At 32.2% G+C, this 19,398-nt stretch overlaps 1 protein-coding gene across 2 annotated transcripts; it reads left to right on the forward strand.

Annotated features, from left to right (window-relative positions):
* Positions 1-983: 983 nt before the first annotated feature.
* LOC139528207 (cartilage matrix protein-like) lies at positions 984-18,872 on the forward strand. 2 transcript variants are annotated; one of them, XM_071324088.1, is made up of 7 exons: positions 984-1,244; positions 11,580-11,613; positions 13,290-13,446; positions 15,560-15,842; positions 16,898-17,018; positions 17,701-17,772; positions 18,062-18,872. In XM_071324088.1, the coding sequence occupies exons 1-7, from the start codon at positions 1,203-1,205 to the stop codon at positions 18,610-18,612; spliced, it is 1,260 nt and encodes a 419-aa protein (XP_071180189.1). In that variant the 5' UTR covers positions 984-1,202; the 3' UTR covers positions 18,613-18,872. The 2 variants fall into 2 exon arrangements, with proteins under 2 accessions (XP_071180189.1, XP_071180188.1); XM_071324087.1 differs by lacking the exon at positions 984-1,244 and adding an exon at positions 6,279-6,412.
* Positions 18,873-19,398: the final 526 nt, after the last annotated feature.

Genomic DNA, 19,398 nt, shown 5'->3' on the forward strand with positions numbered 1-19,398 from the left:
CGTTTGTACTGATACTGACATAATATGTACATGCGATATCAATTACAGGGTTGCAAATTATCGTAATTAAGTCAGATCTTCTTAAAGCACATTGATGTTTCCTTTCAAAAGGAAAAACACTGGCATGATGTAATTTCTGTGCAGACGCTGCGTTTTTTATGAACCGTTACAAAAGTCAATTAGTTCCGTTTGACAATAACTCCATCTATTCAAACTTCGTTAACCCTCTCAGTCAAATAGTTTCATTCACAAAACTATAGACTTGGACGTGTTTTGGTAATATAAATATTGCAAGAGTATTTATTTTCTGTTAACAACAGGGAACTCCTACACAGCTTATTTGTTTAATCGTTGTTTTTCAATTTTGATTATGATACATGTAATTACAATATTTGGAAAATATTAAGCTATTCATGGTGTTAAATATAAAAAAAAAAGCAATAACTAAGAAATACGAAAACACAAAAATGTATTAGTGGTAAAGCAGCAAATATAAATTTTCTTTGGGTGTACTCATCAAGGGTTCAACGAACGAACGTAGTCATCTTCTGCTCTTGGAGCAAATCCGCAACAGTTAGACCACAATGTCATGCTAATAGAATACGAATGAAATACTAATACGTCATAAAGAGTAATAGTTTTAAAAATAGAAGGGAGAAGTGTAATCTTGTCACAAATATTGTTTGACAGGCTGAATCCCATTGATTTAAATATCATACTGACTTCTTCAAATAATAAAATACCACTAGAAACCTATTCTACAAATTTATAAAAGCATATGTCCCACGGCTCTAGTGTTAGATGAAAACAATGAACGGACATTTATATATCAGAAATCAAGTCAGACATACATCAATAATACAGAATATTTCTTGTTTGTTATGTATCGGTCAGCATCTCGTATGGTCATTTGAAACACATACAACATAACAGATTTCAACTAATTGATTTCCATTACATTACTAAATAGTTCATTTTCCAACAAACACGAGGGAATTCCTGGAACTATCAACCAGATTTATGTTAATTAAAACCGTTTCCGTGTATTTAATACAATAATTTCAATAATGCTAGCAGTATTATGAGTACAGTGTTTAAATAAAACAAAAATACCATGAAATTGAAAACTTATTGATGTAGAGAGCAGCGATGAACAAACTTGACAAGCAATACAATCAATCTGACAGAGGCTTCTACACATAATGACTCAATTACATCTAGTGGTGTTCACTGTAAATTGTCTGGTAAGTTATTTTTTGTTTTGTCATAATTTTAGATATATGTTATGCTTTCTGTAAGTATTATTTTTTAATCTAAAACTAGAAAACTTTTTAAATTGTGTATTGTTGCATCGCTTATTTACCTTTACATACTCTGAAAAGGGACAATACATGTACAATGTTTTGTTCAGTTGTAATAATAGGTTGGTCTTTTCAAAAATTATCCTACCGACGTAATTATACTTTTCTTCGACCATTCCCATTTAGTTTTAAACAAAAAAATGTAGTGTTTAAGATGCTTTACGATTTTTAGGTAAAATGATGAGCTGTAAAAATATAAGATTAATCATAAATTGAAGAACGACGGACACACATTTGACCAAATTGAAAAATTGAAAATAATTTCTCGATCCAAATATGTCATTACAGTCATATTTATAAAACAATTAGCGTTTTCGCAATACAAATTCACTTAAACTGTGGTAAACTAATTGAATGTTCGTGTGTCTTACTGTCTGTCCAACATCTCTGTATGTCTGTCATTTTGCTCATGACAATTTGAAATACGACAACTCGTATTGAGTTCTAGCTGCGGACCGTAGATTTTATGGATCTTATGATATATATTTTTACAATTTGAAGATCAAAGATTCCTAACATTCATATCCCATTCAACAAATGGACTATTATAACGGACCTATTATTTATATTTTTTATCCAGATTGCCGCTTCGATTTTTACGATGTTTGTCTCTAGTTGTATTTGAAGAAAAAATGTCTTCGTGTTTGTGTTTCTTTCGTTCTTTTAATTTCTCTTTTTCTTGACTTCCACTTAGATTTGTATTTTGATCCTTTTGAACTGGTTATGCTGTGGTGAGCTCTGACGTGCAGGTCCAAAAAGTATAAGAACCCATATCCTGTCATTTGTTGCTTGGCTATAACTTCTTCCTTTCTGGATAAAAAAAAATGAATTAACAAATCGAAATATCCGTCAAATTATTTTCATGTAAAACTAAAAACCCCAGATTTCAAACGTAATCAAGAATTCAGAGCTCGAAGTGATTTTTTTTAACGACATATTCAAATTTTTGTGTTTATCAAAAAATATTTTCAATAAATTTCTACAAATCATGTATGCATACTTAAATTTTCTCAACCCCACATCCTGTTTTTTTCGGCTGAAACGTGCACCATTTCTTCCTAAAATCACATATACTTCACATAAAGGCAACAGTAGTATACCGCGCGCTGTTCGAAATTCATAAATCGATAGAGAAAAAACAAATCCGGGCTACAAACTAAAACTGAGGGAAACGTATCAAATATGAGATAACTACGACACAACAGAAACACAACACTAAAATGTAACACACACACAGAAACGAACTAAAATGAAACAATAGCCATTTTCCTGACTAAGTACAGGGCATTTTAAAATACTCTATTGTTTCAGGGAGTATTGTAATATATACCTCTCTCTATAAGTAAATGGTGAGCAGATATGCTACATCTTGTAAGACTTCGTTCTGATCTTTTATAGTATTTAATCATTGCTTTAATCATGTTTAAATAGAATGGCAGTCTCCTAACTCATTTAACACTGCAAAGTTAGTACATTTTATAGCTAAATATACAGAATTTGGTTTGAGTTTTTTTTTAGCAGAGTAAATATTGTTAAATACAAAAACTATCCCAGGTAGACATTGGGTTAAAGGCACCCCATATCTTAGATGGCTTGATGGTATGATCAAAAACATGCATGCTTGTTTTGAATGAAGGATGCAATGATAAATATTACATGTAATCAAATCACTACAAACCAGTAAAAGTATGAAATGGCCCATATCTTTACTCAACTGTACAAATTTATACTCGACTCGACCAGTCTGAATTGGTCTGAATTTTACTTGATGTTATTCGACCCCAATCTTAACTATACGGTCCGAGACCACAATTGTCGTCCCTTGATTTTCGTGATTTTTTTCGTGATTTTCGTTGTTCACGAATATAGTCCCTAGTGTTTACAGTGGGTTACTTTCTATTAATTTTTATACCCCTTCCAAATTTATTTCCCCATGTTTAATGCTTCAAATTGCAAGAAGGGGTGTGAAATTACACTTTAAAGAAATTTGGGTCCCGAATTTTTAAGGAAAGAAGTGATTAGGTCCAGCTGAAAAAGGTTAAAAATTAGCACTTCGGAAGCTGTCAAAAGATTTCAAGACGCCCTAAACATAAAATTGTCAATATGTTGAGTTAGAGCCGATGAAGTTTAGAACTTTGATATAATGTGTCCCAAAAGTAGTACAACACACTGTAAAATATCATTGAGAAAGTGCAGGTGGGAATTTTTTTGTTTTCATTTTATATGTTCTAAAAGAAATGCACTACGAAATAATTGTGGTCTCGGACCATACGCTACCATGTACTTGATCCTTATCTTTCCTATTGAAAATAGTCTGAACTATAATATATTACTCGACCAGTCTGAAACAGTCTTAACCCATTGTCGACTAATACTTGACCAGTTCTCGACCTATTTTTTCAGTCTGAACCATACTCGGTCAAAGGTCGGAACAATACTCGACCAGTCAGAATCATACTTAACCAAATGACCGCAATTATTTATTTTTTTTAATTCTGACTGTTAAAATAACTTACAATTGACATGACAAAAGCCACAATAAAACAGATGTTTTACAACACTCGTAAATTTCGGTTTAACGATCAAACCGTATTCTGTTGTCATAAAATTAGTTTGTCATATCTAAAGCTTAGGTAAATGCTTCGATTACATACACTTTTTAGAAGTGTTTACACTGTAATCATAAAACTAAATTGCAATGAAATCACGATTATTCTATTTTACTGCGGAAAGTATCGAAAAAAAACACCATCTAAATGGCGATAGATTGAAAAGTTATAAAATTAAAACGCAAACGTAGATTTTCAATAAGGGGAACAAATAAGCTAACGGATAAATCAAAATTGCCGGTAATCGTCAGAAAATAAAGTTACCATTTATTTATTCAGATGAAGAAAAAAATATAACTGTGTTTGTGGCATAAAGAAAAGGTGTGGATTTCCTTTGCATTTTGTAATAATTTGTACGCTTTAAGGTATTGTGTCACACACAAAAGAGGTTAATACCTTATAACTCCTTAACCATGAATATGAATGTTTTAATCTGCAGACAAATATAACTTCTAAAACTTTATATAAGGTGTCGCAATATTGTTTTTTCATATTGTTAATTTAACGTCAACACAGCGCTTTTTACGGTTTTGCAAAGATTGTAATTCTAAAGAGAAATCTTGTCTCAATATGCGAGTTTGGATTCAAGATTCAAATGGACTCGCCTTAGTGAGAACCCTGGGCTTTTTAAGCTGCCATTCTGGAAGTTAAATGCGTTTTGTTGTTATATTAATGTGTATACATCATAGCATAACCATAATCTATTGCTAGAAGTGACGCGGATGAAAATGTTTAACAGATATGCTTACCTCTGGGGGACTGCTTCCTATAATCGAGTTGATAGAATGTGCCGCTGGAAAAGAGGGTCGAAAGATACCAGAGTGACAGTCAAACTCATAAATCGACAATAAACTGACAACGCCGTTGCTAAAAATGAAAGGACATGTCACTTTTTCCTGAAAATATGTGATAAGGTGAGGGGGAAATATCAGAAATATGTGATAATGTCAATTAAGTTTCCAATATTTTTTATATGAAGATCTCTGTATTTCCCCAGCCGTGAGAGTGGCCGTAAGTAAACAATAGGTGAACTGAATTTTAATGTGCGTATTGTTATGCGTTTACTTTTCTACATTGGCTAGAGGTTTAGAGGAAGGGTTGAGATCTCATAAACATGTTTAACCCCGCCGCATTTTTGCGCCTGTCCCAAGTCAGTAGCCTCTGGCCTTTGTTAGTCTTGTATTATTTTTAATTTTAGTTTCTTGTGTACAATTTGGACTTTATTCTCAATTTTATTTAGTATGGCGGTCATTATCACTGAACTAGTGTATATATATATATATGTTTAGGGGTCAGCTAAAGGACCCCTCCGGGTGCGGGAATTTCTCGCTCCATTGAAGACCAGCTGTTGGTGACCTTCTGCTGTTGTCTGTTCTATGGTCGGGTTGTTGTCTCTTTGACACATTCCCCATTTCCATTCTCAATTTTAGATAAGAAATGTTAGTCTTAGATCTGATCTCCGACCAAAGGTGATATTTTTTCGATTGTGCCGGAATGTGATTATTCTCGGAAATATGGGATAAGGTTACAATTTGTCCTATGCAATATCTGAAAAGGCATACATTTCAAAATAAAAAAAAATTAAAGAATGCGATAAACAGCAGATCCCCCTATCAATTAATTTTCGTCCCAACGAGATGCTTACAAATTGGCAAATTACGGTTCGCTTGCTCTCACCAGCTCCACGTCAAATAAATCGAAAAAGGAAAAAACAAATATGGCATTCATTTCTACTAAATAATTGAAGCAATAGATATAAACATTATCTCATTCCGGTTAATTTCATGAGCGTGCTAATTTTGTTTAAAATGATAAATGGAGACATTTATTATCTTTTAGATCTAACGTTTGTAGAGGCTATCGAGATCGGGTATTTTCATTAATGAGCCTAACAATAGTTAACATTGCAGAAATTTGTGAGCAAATATTGAAAAATCTATAAAACGAACATAAATATTTGATATTTATTGAATTTCTCATCAAAACATACTAAAACAATGCAAATATGAAACTATTGTTATTGTTTATGATTTGAAATGATGTATCCTAGATTAATTTACTAGACAGTTGGATTAAAAGTAACGCGTAATATAACATAGTCAGCTGGGAATCAGTACTTCGTAATTTCCTCTAAAGGATGCTACGCTTTTCTATCAATTTCAATGTACAAAGCTAGCCGTAATTATAACGTTTTGCATTATCATTACTGAACTATTTGCAATCAATTTTTAAGGAAATCATACACCAGCGCAGGGATGTTATAAATTACACGTGGGCTATAAATAAAATTTCATTATTGTTTCTCATGTTAATGTTCCATTGTATAAAATTCCCGTAAACAATCTGCGTTTTAGATGAGTACTGGAGCATATCGATACATCAAGACACAAAAGCATGAATTTGAAAACTTTTGGTTTATTGCTTCAGTTCACAGTTTGCTTGGTAAGACTACTATTTTAGTAATTTATAATTAAAGTACTTTTTTATGTACTGATAATAGAACCAAGTAGTTCTGTCAACGTAATTAGGGGTGAGTTATTACAGAATTTCTGTTAGAATGATCATTTTGGATCTGACCTTAAATGTTAATTGCCTAGTGACGGAATTCTATTAGATTTTGACAGAAATGTTACATTATAGAAATATATGTACAAGAACCTATCGTAAATTGTGTCATTAATGAATATTGACGGTCCTATATTCTTTTCGTTTCTTTCCCAGAGGCTTGATGACAACAATATAACTAATAGTTAAACAAAATCAATTATGTTTCCGAAAAAAAGATACATATAGTTTAACTTCAACCATGTCATATTATTTCAATGTTTATTTCACTCATAATTATGTTTCAACAGTTTAAACAAGTAACATTACTTTGCACACGATGATTATATTGATTAATTGTTGTTTGCTTAATGTCTAGTAGCAGATAGTTCACTCATGTACCGAAAGACACGACAGTGTAAGACATTTTGGTATTTAAAACCGTTTACATTGGTACAAATAATGAAATAATAATATACAGTATTTAACAAGATAAGAGGACATGTAGTTCCTATAACAGGATCCGTCTATAAAAGATTTTTCAAAGACGGTCAAAGCCAAAACCCGCGTTGTGTTTTATCAAAAAAGTTTAAAAGGTCAACTTGATAGTACAAAGTACAAAATATATAGCACTTAGGACCCGAAATTTCAATCTGAATATCTCTAGTCAGTGTATTAATCTATAATAAAGTACTAGCTCATATAGAATCTGATTTATTATCATGCAGATCAAGCAGTGGATTTTTTTTTAATTTTTGGTTTTAACTCACATATACATGTATCTCAAAGAAAAATGTGTCTTGTTGTCTCCTTTGGGCTAATCCTCACCAGACAAGAAACAAAGCGGGTGGTATTTAGTGATGGGAGAGTCTACCTCTGTCTCGCTTTTGTATTCGTACTAGACTGCACCTGAAACGCTTCACAGAAATAAGAAAATACTATAACACAATCTTCTTTTGCATTTTTTTCTTTTTATAGTTTGGGGTTTAAAATTTACTTTGAAATGACATTGACACTGTCATATTTGCATTCATCCGTTTACATAAAGCACATTTGTATCCACTCAGATTTTTAACCATACTATGCCATTGTTAATCTTTTGATTTGTTATTCGTCCATTTATTGTTATGGGTTCCTCTTACCAAAAATCATAAACCTTGACATTGCTTTGTTTAAAGGTACATGAATTCACTTTGTATTTTAATTCACAGCTTTTCGAGAACCACATATCCTAATCAAAATTTGTTAACGCTATATATATCTCTCAGAATCTTCACAATACAATGTCATTTTGCACATCTAATTTTATTTTGTATCTAAGTCTATTTATTGTTACCCTTATCAAAGCATCGCCTTTGCAAAGGGGCAATGGATCTGAGTACATCTAAAGAAGATATTGCGTTCCTTTTGGAGGCATGCACAGATCTCTTTTGCGTTTCAACACAGCTAGCTTACATAAACTAGGTCGGGACCTTTCTAAAATATCTTATTATACGGTATATGAGTTTTTCCCATCGTCGAAGGCCAGACGTTGACATATTATGGCTTTTATCTTGTACATTTAGCCCTTGTGAAAAGATCACATTGTGTTTTATAGACTATCAGCAACATCTCCATACTTATATAAAGTTCTATTAATTTAGTGTGATTGTAACATTAGAAAGCAGTGGATACTATTGAGTGTTTGATCTTTGTTTAATAAAATATTGCGTCAAGCTCTTACATTTATCGACAAATGTTTGTTTGATTACGAGTATTTACATTGTTAAAACGTAAATATATTTCTGAATTATATGACGTAGAACGGTTCTATTTAATTTAAAAAAAAAAAGAGTCTGCGTTTGTTTTTGCAAATAAACGAAATTGAAGTTCAAATTTATATATTTGAAGCCTCTGGCTATGCGGTGAAATCAATACTGTGTGATGTTAAATAACTGTAATTTGTTTCGCTGTGATCATGATGACATTTTTAAAATCAATTATACACTGTAATGTTAGCGAAATGTAGTACACTCCGGTTTTTCTAATAATAGCAAAATAATAGCAAAATATAGCAAAATATGTGCAAACCAAACTTTTCTTGGAACAGGTTGTTATCACACATTTGGTCTATATCCTTTTATACGCCCGTCAAAATTTTGACGGGACGTATTATGGTATACAACTGTCCGGTGTCCGTCCGTCTGTCCGTATGTCCGTCCGTATATGTATGTCCGTCTGTCTGTCCGGCGTAAACATGTCGCACCGTAACTTGAGAACGACGTATCCAAATTTTATGAAACTTAATTTAGTTGTTTCTTATGATGGTCAAATGATCTGTATACTTTTTGGTGAAAATAAAATTAAAACTTTTTGAGTTACGGCACTTTGTAACTAAAACAGGGGTTGGGTTTTTTCACATGTCGCACTGTATCTCAAAAACGATTTTTGATTATTGCTTAAAACTTTACACACTTCTTAGTTATATTAATCCTATGATCTGCATACTTTTTGGTGATGATTCAAAATTTCATATTTTAATAATTGAGTATTTTGTAAAAAAAGGGGGAGGTTTTTTTTACATTTCGCGCCATATCTCAAAAATGATTATGGTTATTGCTTAAAAATTTACACACTTCTTTGTTATATCAATCTAAAGATCTGTATACTTTTTGGTGATGATTAAAAATTTTGTTTTTGAGTTATTGAGTATTTTGTATAAAAGGGGGAGGGTTTTTTTTCATGTCGCGCCGTATCTCAAAAATGATTTATGGTTATTGCTTAAAACTTTACACACTTCTTTGTTATATTAATCTAAAGATCTGTATACTTTTTGGTTTTGATTCAAAATTTTATTTTAGTGATATTTAGTTTTTTTGTTTTTTTTTTTAAAGAGAGGGGGTTTCACATTTCCAGCCGTATCTCAAAAACAATATATGGTTATTGCTTAAAACTTTCTCAAAAACTATTTATGATTATTGCATTAAACTTCCGTACCAGACGTCGGGCGTATCATGCGCTCATGGCGCAGCTGTTTATTTTTTTTATTTATATCAAAGAACATATTTAGTACTCGTATAATGTAATTTGTTATACAGCCTTTCTCGTGTCAAATGAAAAATATTAAAAATGAAAACAGCAGTTATTATAAATTTCAAGCAAAGTGAACTTCTGTATTTATGTGTATCAAGTACGTTTAAACTCGAACATTGGAAAGCCATTGGCCTATAGACCGAAACAGTGGAACAGCTGTAGGCCTATATGACCAAAAAGGACATAAAATAATAGCGAAATCCAACTAAGGTCTCTTTGCATTTCGAGTTTGAAATTTGCATTTCGAAAATTAATATCTCGATCACATTCTATTTAGATGTAACTATTAATTATTTAAGCTAGTTTTTATTAAAGAATACTAGTAGATTACCTTAGCCATATTTGGCACAACTTTTTGAAATTTTGGGACCTCAATGCTCTTCAACTTTGTATACGTACTTGTTTGGCTTTGTAAATATTTTGATCTGAGCGTTTATGATGTAGACGAAACGTGCGTCTGGCGTATTAAATTGTAATCCTGGTACCTTTGATGACTATTTATTTCAAAGTCAAATTAATACCGTACTTTCAATTCGTTAATATATGGAAAAGAAAACCAATATTGACTTATTATAAATGATTTTCCCCTGTCTTTTACTACACTGTCTCTCATAATGTCTGTAATATTGCACTGATAACTGATATATCGGTTTAATATCATTATTTGTAATACAGCATCGTTAATGGGCAGACGTAAATAAGAGCTATCATTTGTAATGTGCTGTCAATCTTCGACCATTTCTTTATATAAGTTCCCGCGACCATCAAGATAAGTTAACGGGGTGTATCAGATTTTGCAACATTACGTCTAAATCAAATATCACAGGACGTTAACCAAACTGACCAATCAATCAGCAAATATAACTTGATATAATTTTAAAATTAAGATGTACAACAAATCTACCGACCATCCTGGTATTTATTTAGGGAGATATTTCAGTAGAATTGGTAAAATGTGTGTTTACTTAGATCAAAATATTTGCATGGTTGAATTAAGTGTTGTTTAATAAAGATTATCTGACCAGTTGTGAGTCTATCAAAATTTGACTTTACATTATATTATTTTTACTTCAGGAAATAGAAACCAGCATTGAAAACTTTCTTAGTAATGTTATCAGTTAATGCTTAAATATAAAATCGAATTGATTGCCGCTTTGATTACATATTCAAACATTTAGTCCAAAAACAAACTCAATAACAAACACTCCACCCTTCAAGGGTATTTAAAGAAGTGTGAAATTAATAATCAATGTCTCAGCATATGTACATACAAGTCAAAATATGACTAGGATAATTTCGTGAATTGTCGTTTCTTAAAATTGCAGTTTCCGCCTTTGTCGTTTTACATCGTGATATCTAACGTTACGTCGATTCGAGTTTCAACTAAAATTGATCAACGTTTTATTCAACCTATTACAATCCTCTCAGTTTTTAATTATTCTGTCAGTATGTCGTCGATGAATAAATTGCTGTTGTTCGTATTGTATTACAAACCAGTGATAATAGCTATAAGTCTCCGAGGAAATTAAAGTATAATCAGCGTATACGCAATAGTTATTGCATAAGTTTGCCACTTCCCGGATATCGTCCGCTAACAAAGACCGAACTTCCTGTTTACAAAAATTGACGATCGTCATGTACGTTCATCTGTACTTTTCAGTAATGAAAGGAAAACAAATTGCAGCATCGTATGAATGGTACATCTGTACTGATTTAAGCACAATGGCATGCATTTTACTTATTGCTAAATGTTATTGTATGAATAATGTGCTGTACTAAAATAACGTCAATTCATTAACAATATTGCTTAATATATTGAAAAAGAAAATATCATTAATTTTGTTCACATTTGCTCAAATTTGCTATTTTCCTTTATAAGGAACCGGGTCAGTTTTAACACAAAACGATGTTAACGCATGCAAGGTAAAGCAAAACAACAAATATCAATTAACTAGAAATTAATTAATTCATTCGTTTTCTTTTTTTTTTTTAGTTTCAGACATTTATCAATGGACAACAGTATAAAGGTAAGCATTGTTTCAACGTGAATTTGAAAGAAAAGAGAAAATAGAACAAGAAAATAAGAACAAAAATGTCAAAATGCTTGTTATTTTTATATAGCTATCAGGTTTTTGTTAAGTATAATAAACGGAAAGAACCATGTCATTTTATTAACAAGGATGTACATGTCATGACGTCTATTGCAAAGGTGCAACCGGTACATACATTATATACCCCTTTTCTCATAATACAAATGTTCCTTCTACCTTCAGAAACTCAAGTTTTTCTGTGAAAGCGATTACTAGTCTAATCGGGGCATATAAATGTACATGTCGCAAGCCGTGAACCCCATCATGTTATATCTTATTCAGTGTTTATTCTAAGGGGATTCACAAGATTGTTTCTCTGGTTACTCTCATACAGTTTACTGTCATCAGAGACTTTTAAAAAAATAAGTAAGCATATGTCAGTTGCAAAGACCGCATGTTGACCTCTAGTTGACTTTTTGTCTCGTTGACATATAGATAATATCCTTATATCTTGTTTCTTTCATACAAAAACAAAACACCTCTTCAACTATAAACTACATCAGTATCAATATATCTCACAATATATATGTGATGTATAGTGCCTGAATAAATCTCTAGTTATCAGATCAACAATTGTCAAGTGCTCGAAAACCAACTGTCATCTACAAAGTATGACCTTGATTATCACCTTTCGTGTTACTTGTTCATTTATTCCTTGACTAATAATAACAGCCTAACAGGTCACTTGTCATTATGTTATATCGGATTACAATACACAAGAGAGCTTGACGATAATACATAGACCGTTTTACAAAGTTGTACGAATGTACTGTTATATATAAAGCTCTTTATCATGTGTTGAAACATATACATAGAATGTTCTGTTTTTTGTGTTTCTAACATGTATTTCTTGGAAGCATCAACGCCAAAACAGGGGGGAGAGAAGAAAATAACAACTGTAATAGCTAGGGTATTGTCTCAAGGTTTCGTGGTCTTAATTTTAAACAATTGAATAATTCATAAACTGACATTTAATATATTTAAAATCTATCGTCCACATGTAAATAATTCCTAGAAATAATTATTTAAAGTTGTTTCCTGAACGATGCTACCCAAATGAATGCATTCTTGTTCTATATCACTAAGCCTCTATTTAATATAAACTGATCGGGTTTAAATTCTATACTATGCAAAAATGTATTCACTCATGTTAGGTTGGATGAATAGAGCAATAGATTTGCATATTTGTAGTTTGCAGAGAATGCACTATTATAGATACATCAAATTCCAAGAGGTAATCGTCCTTTTAAAAATTCATCTTCCGATGTGGAATTTTATTCATTTAAAAATTGTTAAGCTATTTTTAAGCTATTGTTTATCCCGTGTTTAGTGTTCACTTTATGTTTTTCCACACCCTTTGCTTGAATATACAAACTCAGTGAACTTTTTGAATAGCTATTATGTATTCTATATAGGGAGCTATATCATTTGGTTTTTATATTTTTATAGAAGGGGAGTGGGAGGGGATAGGATGAAATTTTAAAAAAGTCGGTGAGTAAAAAAAAAAGGCAAAACGACAATTTAAAATTCAAATGGTAGCTCCCTAAGCTTCTACTCGATGAATTTATAACATAAGACAATAGCGTTTAATACTGATTTTGGATCTGTTGTAGAATGTGGCGGCAAGCCAGCAGATATCATGTTTGCTCTGGATTCGTCTGCCAGCATTCCGTTCAAGGATTTCCAGAAAGAAATAAACTTTACACAGAACTTAATAAAGATATTTGATATTGGCTCAGACAAAACTCGAGTTGGGCTTGTCACATTTAGGTACGTTTTTAATTTTTCAAATACAATATATTGATTGAAATAATATACCTGTTATTTTGTTCAAATAAAAACAGGAAGTTATTGGGTTACGTATAACAGATTACATCGATTTGAATGTGTACATAATATAAAAAAAAAAGGTAACTTAATTAAAACTATGGCTTACATAACATGTTTCATACAAGAAATCTGCATTGTGTCTCAAATGAATAAAACAGACGTCACATATCTTTGCTCAGTTACTGAAATTATGATATAATATAAAAAGAAGATGTGGTATGATTGCAAATGAGACAACTCTCCACAAGAGACCAAAATGACACAGCAATTAACAACTATAGGTCACCATACGGCATTCAACAATGAGCAAAGCCCATACCGCATAGTCAGCTATAAAAGGCCCCAAAATGACAATGTTAAACAATTCAAACTAGAAAACTAAAGAAAAAAAATATCACTTAAGCCCTGGTATTGCTCCAAAGGCAAACAAACATGATGCCTAATTATTTTACAATCTGCCTTCGTCACATATTTTTAAAAAAAATACCTGCGTTATCTGAAATCAAGCTCAAAGGACTTTGAAACAGATACGAATTTATGTCGTCCTACATTGTATATGGGTGGTTGTTCTGTATAGAGCGTGCGTGTGTCACCATACAGCAATGTTACGTTAAGATAAAGTAAATATTTCGGCGACTTAATCTTGACCTGTAAATGACAAATTTGAATTAATATTTCCAGATAACTGTACATGTATTGCATTTACTGATTGATTGTTGTTGGTTAATGTCTAGAAATATTTCATGCATGTTCAGGACGAGTATTTTATTTTTTGAGAAATGTACTTACTTTGATAGGATTTCTATAAAAGCCGAATACGGCCATTTAGATCATTCACTTTTTTAATTTTTTTTAATAAATAACTTGAATAATTCTGAGCATGGCCTAGCTTAAACCTTTCTTTGGATTGAGCTATTGAAAGTTGGCGGAATATAATGACTAACCTCACTACGATCACCTTCACAAATTAATGACCAATACAAGGTCTATGTCTCAACTCAATAGCTTTATTAGCTACTTTCTCCGTCTTAGATCTTTAGACACTAAGGCAGCAACCATTTGATTTTCTGGGGGGGGCTATGGTTTTTTTTGGAAAAAAAAGTTTGTTTCCAGTTTTTGGAGAAAAAAATAATTTGTTTTTAATTCTGAGATAAAGAAAATTGTTTGTTTCACCCTCAGCTGCCACTATTTGTAATGCTAAAATTGAAAGAAAAAAAATGTTTTCGACTTGTCGCGAAAAAAATAGATTGTTTTTCGCCACAGGTGAAAAAAAAAATTTGTCCAGAAAAAAAAAAAAACCATAGCCCCCCCCCCCCCCCCCCCCCCCCCCGAAAATAAAATGATTGCTGCCTAAAACGATTATATCTGATATCCTAGTTTGACATTTGTACTGAAAACGGATGATAGTTGATGTATCTTTAGCAGGGAAAGTTTACGATGCATCCGGGCTCGCTCCATCTAAGTTCTTATGATTTCCTCCTATTGTGCTATCTTGTGTTTGAGGGAGGTCAAGACATCTATAGGTCTTAGTTATACAATAATGAATATTTTATTGTGTTTCCGCTTCTCGCTTTCCCTGTTTTTCCTAATTAGGCATACACCAAATAACAAACGGTTGTTAAAACAATATTATTCCATGTCGTTTTTTATTATCAATACAAGGAGATAGGAAGAAAAGGACAATGAGATAAAAACCTAAATAACACGAAAAAAAGACATCTAGAGGTCAATATAGTTACAGTCTTCATCAACAGGCAATAGACAGGTTGTCTATTCTGTGTAATATTGAAGTTTGGGTTTTTGCAATATTAACGGCCAAAGTTATGTATGATCATCAATTAACATATAGACCATCTCGCTGGAGTTGACTTTAAAAGTAACAAAATTAATGTATTTCAAAATTCCGTCAGAAAACAGTCACCTTACTCGGAGAAATTGTTCTGACTTGAAGCCAAACATGCTTGTTATTGCTCCTTCAAAATACAAAGTATCTTTTGGTCTGTTTTAAAGAGCATGTGATATTTTGAAATTATAAATATCTTCAAATTTGTAGTACAACAGTTGTCCCAGTACTCCGTGTGGGAGAGTTTGAAACTAAAGCCGAGATATTAGAAAAGACAAACGGGATACAGTTTCAAGGAGGAAACACCAATACTGCAGAAGCTCTTAGTTACATTCGACAGAAAGGTTTCAAGGCCACCGATTCTAAGGATCGACCGAAGATAGCCATTATATTGACCGATGGTCAGTCAAATAACGTAGTTCGGACAATAACAGAAGCTGCAAAGGCAAAGACAGATGGAATAACCGTATTTGTCATTGGAATCGGGTCACAGGTTTGTAATTATCTCAGATATCTGTTTTATATGTAACAATAATAGTTTCTAAAACTTTGAATTTTTGAAATACTAAGGTTTTTCTACCTCAGGAATAGATTATCTTAGCTGTATTTGGCAAAACTTTTTGGAATGTTTGGTCCTCAATGCTCTTCAACTTCGTACTTTATTTGGCCTTTTTGAACATTTTTTTATTCGAGCGTCACTGATAAGTCTTTAGTAGACGAAACGCGCAAGTATGAAATTTCAATCCTGATATCTATGATGAGTTTATTTTCTACTATTTCTAATCTGTATGAAGGTCTAGACGGGGTCTATATATATTTAAATCTGTAGAAATTAGAACAAAAAAGTAAATAAAAAATGCAGGATAATATTGTTCTAAAATTAAGGAATAAATGAAAAAATAAACTAAAAATATCAAAAAGTAGTAAAATAAAGGACCAACCTCCAAGCCCTTCTGTATGTGTTTGTGATATGTACTTTTCGATATGTTCTACGCATATTTTTAGAAACTCTTTCATTTGAGGTACAAACTTTCCTGCGATTTTGACCTATTCATGAATCAACATTTATTAAAAAAACCTGTAAGATAATTTAGTTTTATATAATTAAAAGACCAGAACCAGAACTGTTGGTTATTAAGGGGTTGGAGCTGATAATTGCGCAATCTTGAGTTACTGCCATACAACATGGGTTGTTTTTATATGACATGAAAACAAATGACTTAATCAAATTATAAGTATTACGGTCAATTAAAGATCAGCATGAATATACATCGCATGTTAACTACTGTAAATATTTAGCAATGAGTTATACGATTACCTCTCTAGAAACATGGGCTTTCTAAATTATTGCCTGTTGTATATATATCCTAGTATACTCACACAGCCTTTATGTCTATATTTTCGTTGATGGTCATACTGCATTTCAACTGTTGCGTTTCTCATATATTCTTGGCTTTTAAAGTTTTAGCTTCAGGCGTTCCTAATGGAGGTAAATCTAGAAAGGAGCCTCCTGGACACATGAAATTGATGAAGCGTTGTTTTTTTTAGGTGGATGAACAGGAGTTGGAAGCTATTGCAACCAAACCATTGTCACATTATATGTTAAAGATTGGAAACTTTGATGCATTGGACTCAATCAAAGATGAGCTGGCGATAAAGGCATGTGAAGGTAAATGATTGTAATTGTATCACATGTTTATCAACGATTAGATCGCAGTAATGAGAATAAGCCTCGATACGATTTTATATTTAACGATACCTACAAACTGCAGGCATCTTGTTTCTTTAAGTACACGTGGATGTGAGACATGCGCTACTGAGGCAGCAACACTAGCGTTAAAAAATAACAATAGGTTTATAGGAGTAAATATCCGACTTCAACTACATGTACAGAAATGTGTATATTCTGATTTCCAAGGTCTTTTAATCGTCTAAATAATTTAAAAAGAAACCATCAATGATCTACTCATGTCTTTTACTCATTTTAATTCGAAATGTCACATTAAAGTGTTGCATAACTCTACAGGGAGTAAACTCTGTAAAAATCAACTTAACGTTTTAACCAAATTCTATTATTAAGGAAAACTTACTTCTAAATGATCAAAAGTAGTGTTCGTGAAACTGCAATATATCCAACGATTTTTTTTCTGATAGAGTGTTGTTCAAGATTCACCATTGAAAAGAACTATGCATCAATTTAATGTCAATAAAACTTCGCTATATGTTTCTGGAGGTACTTTTCTCAGTTGCTTTGGATTTTGTAGACAATGCATTATAAGTTAACAATTTGTAAAAGTATGATCAATAAAATCTTCATAAAACGCATAACACTGACATTATATTGTTTCTAGTTGTACCCGTTACACCAGCGCCACCTACCGAACCCATGATGAATGATGACGACGTACTGTATGGAGAAGGAAGTAAGTTGTTTTATTTTGTTAAAACTTGTAAAGGAACTGTATGGTGTAAAAACCTATGCAGTACAGTCATTTTGTAGTACCTTTAGTAGAAACTTTTTTGTATTAAAGCAAACCTCAAACTGATGAATGAAAACCCATTTTACTTAAGAGTGTTATATACACTTAGAATTTAAAAGTATTCCATCAAGTATATAACAGAACCTTTGTCTCATGTCCGAAATTCAATGTAGTGTGAAGTTTTATAAGTCTAACACAAAATAATTACAATGTTAATCTTTTTGTTATGTAGCATGTTCTCCTGCCAAACCTATGAGCATTGCGTACGCTGTGGATACGTCATCAATTGGTGCGGAAAATGCGTACTTCGTAATGGTCCTAATAAATAGAATCGCATCGAGGCTCCGAATGGACAAGCAACAAATCAGCTTGAGTGTACTGACAAGTTCTTGTGGCCTCCAATCACAAGATGGCGGTCTTATCGACCATGTCCATGACCAGAAATCTTTACAGAACAGTCTTGACACAATGACATCAGCCTCGTTTCAAAGTATACTGCGAGATATGAGACAGAAAATCCAATCGGACAAAGGAATAAAGGTCGGTTTCATCTTTCTCAGTCGACCACTGAGCAAGGAAGAATTCCACAAGTCTGAACTGGAATCCAGGAGGGCTAAGTTTAAGAAGATTCACATATTCGTAGTTGGGATTGGATCACGATTGGATGAATCGCAAGCTGTTGGTTTGACTGTAGAAAAGAATCATTACATGCATACAGATTCGTATGATACCCTGTACGAGTTGGAAGGGCCTATCTTGTACCGCATATGTAAACTAAATTAACATCTAAATTGGAGATAGGATACATTAAAATTCCAAGACTTACTGATGCTTAAATAAACGGTATACAAATATTATGTAAAGATAATCCATCAAAAGAGTGACATTTGTAGCTTGGGACAGTAGTTTTTTTTTATTTCTGTTCACTCGCGAAGACCCTAGCTTGGGAGTGTGGTGTACATACAAATTTTATTGAATGAAATGAATAAAAAAAAGATTATTTGTGATAATAAAACAAAAATAAAATCGCAGCTACACCGAAAGACTTGGTGCTGTTTCTGTATTTATTGTTCTATTGAATTTTATTTAAAGATGACATTTACCTCCTATAGTAAAATGGCCCTTGAGATCTGGCATTTCAACTAATGAGGCACCAAATGAATTTGAAAAAAAAACATTCGTTACATAAGGATCAGTGGAAACAAAATATTTATAATCCAGATTAAAACCAAAAAATTAAATACCGCTGACACTATTTAAAATATCTAGTACAATGTACTACCGATTTTTAAGAAAACATTATAAATATGAATATTGCATTGTACGCTGAATTGAAGACGCTATTTCACTAATAAAACATTGCAGAAAGACATATATCATCCATCTGGATACTGTATTCTGTTTAACGATTCAACCATTAAATTAATGTTATTTCTTCTAAATACCAATACCAATCGAACATTTTAGAAATCATGGGCCCAGTTTTCAAGTTGGTCCAAATCAGGATCTAAAATTATTATATTAAGTATTGTGCAATAGCAAGTCTTTTCAATTGCACAGTATTGCGCA

Source organism: Mytilus edulis, chromosome 6, assembly GCF_963676685.1.
Source record: "Mytilus edulis chromosome 6, xbMytEdul2.2, whole genome shotgun sequence".
Lineage (NCBI taxonomy): Eukaryota > Metazoa > Mollusca > Bivalvia > Mytilida > Mytilidae > Mytilus > Mytilus edulis.

Coding starts and splice junctions, on each gene's coding strand:
- LOC139528207 (XM_071324087.1), top strand. CDS start 6,365: ATGAATTTGAAAACTTTTGGTTTATTGCTTCAGTTCACAGTTTGCTTG. Junction 15,843..16,897: donor TCATTGGAATCGGGTCACAG/GTTTGTAATTAT, acceptor TGTTTTTTTTAG/GTGGATGAACAGGAGTTGGA. Junction 17,773..18,061: donor CGTACTGTATGGAGAAGGAA/GTAAGTTGTTTT, acceptor TTTGTTATGTAG/CATGTTCTCCTGCCAAACCT.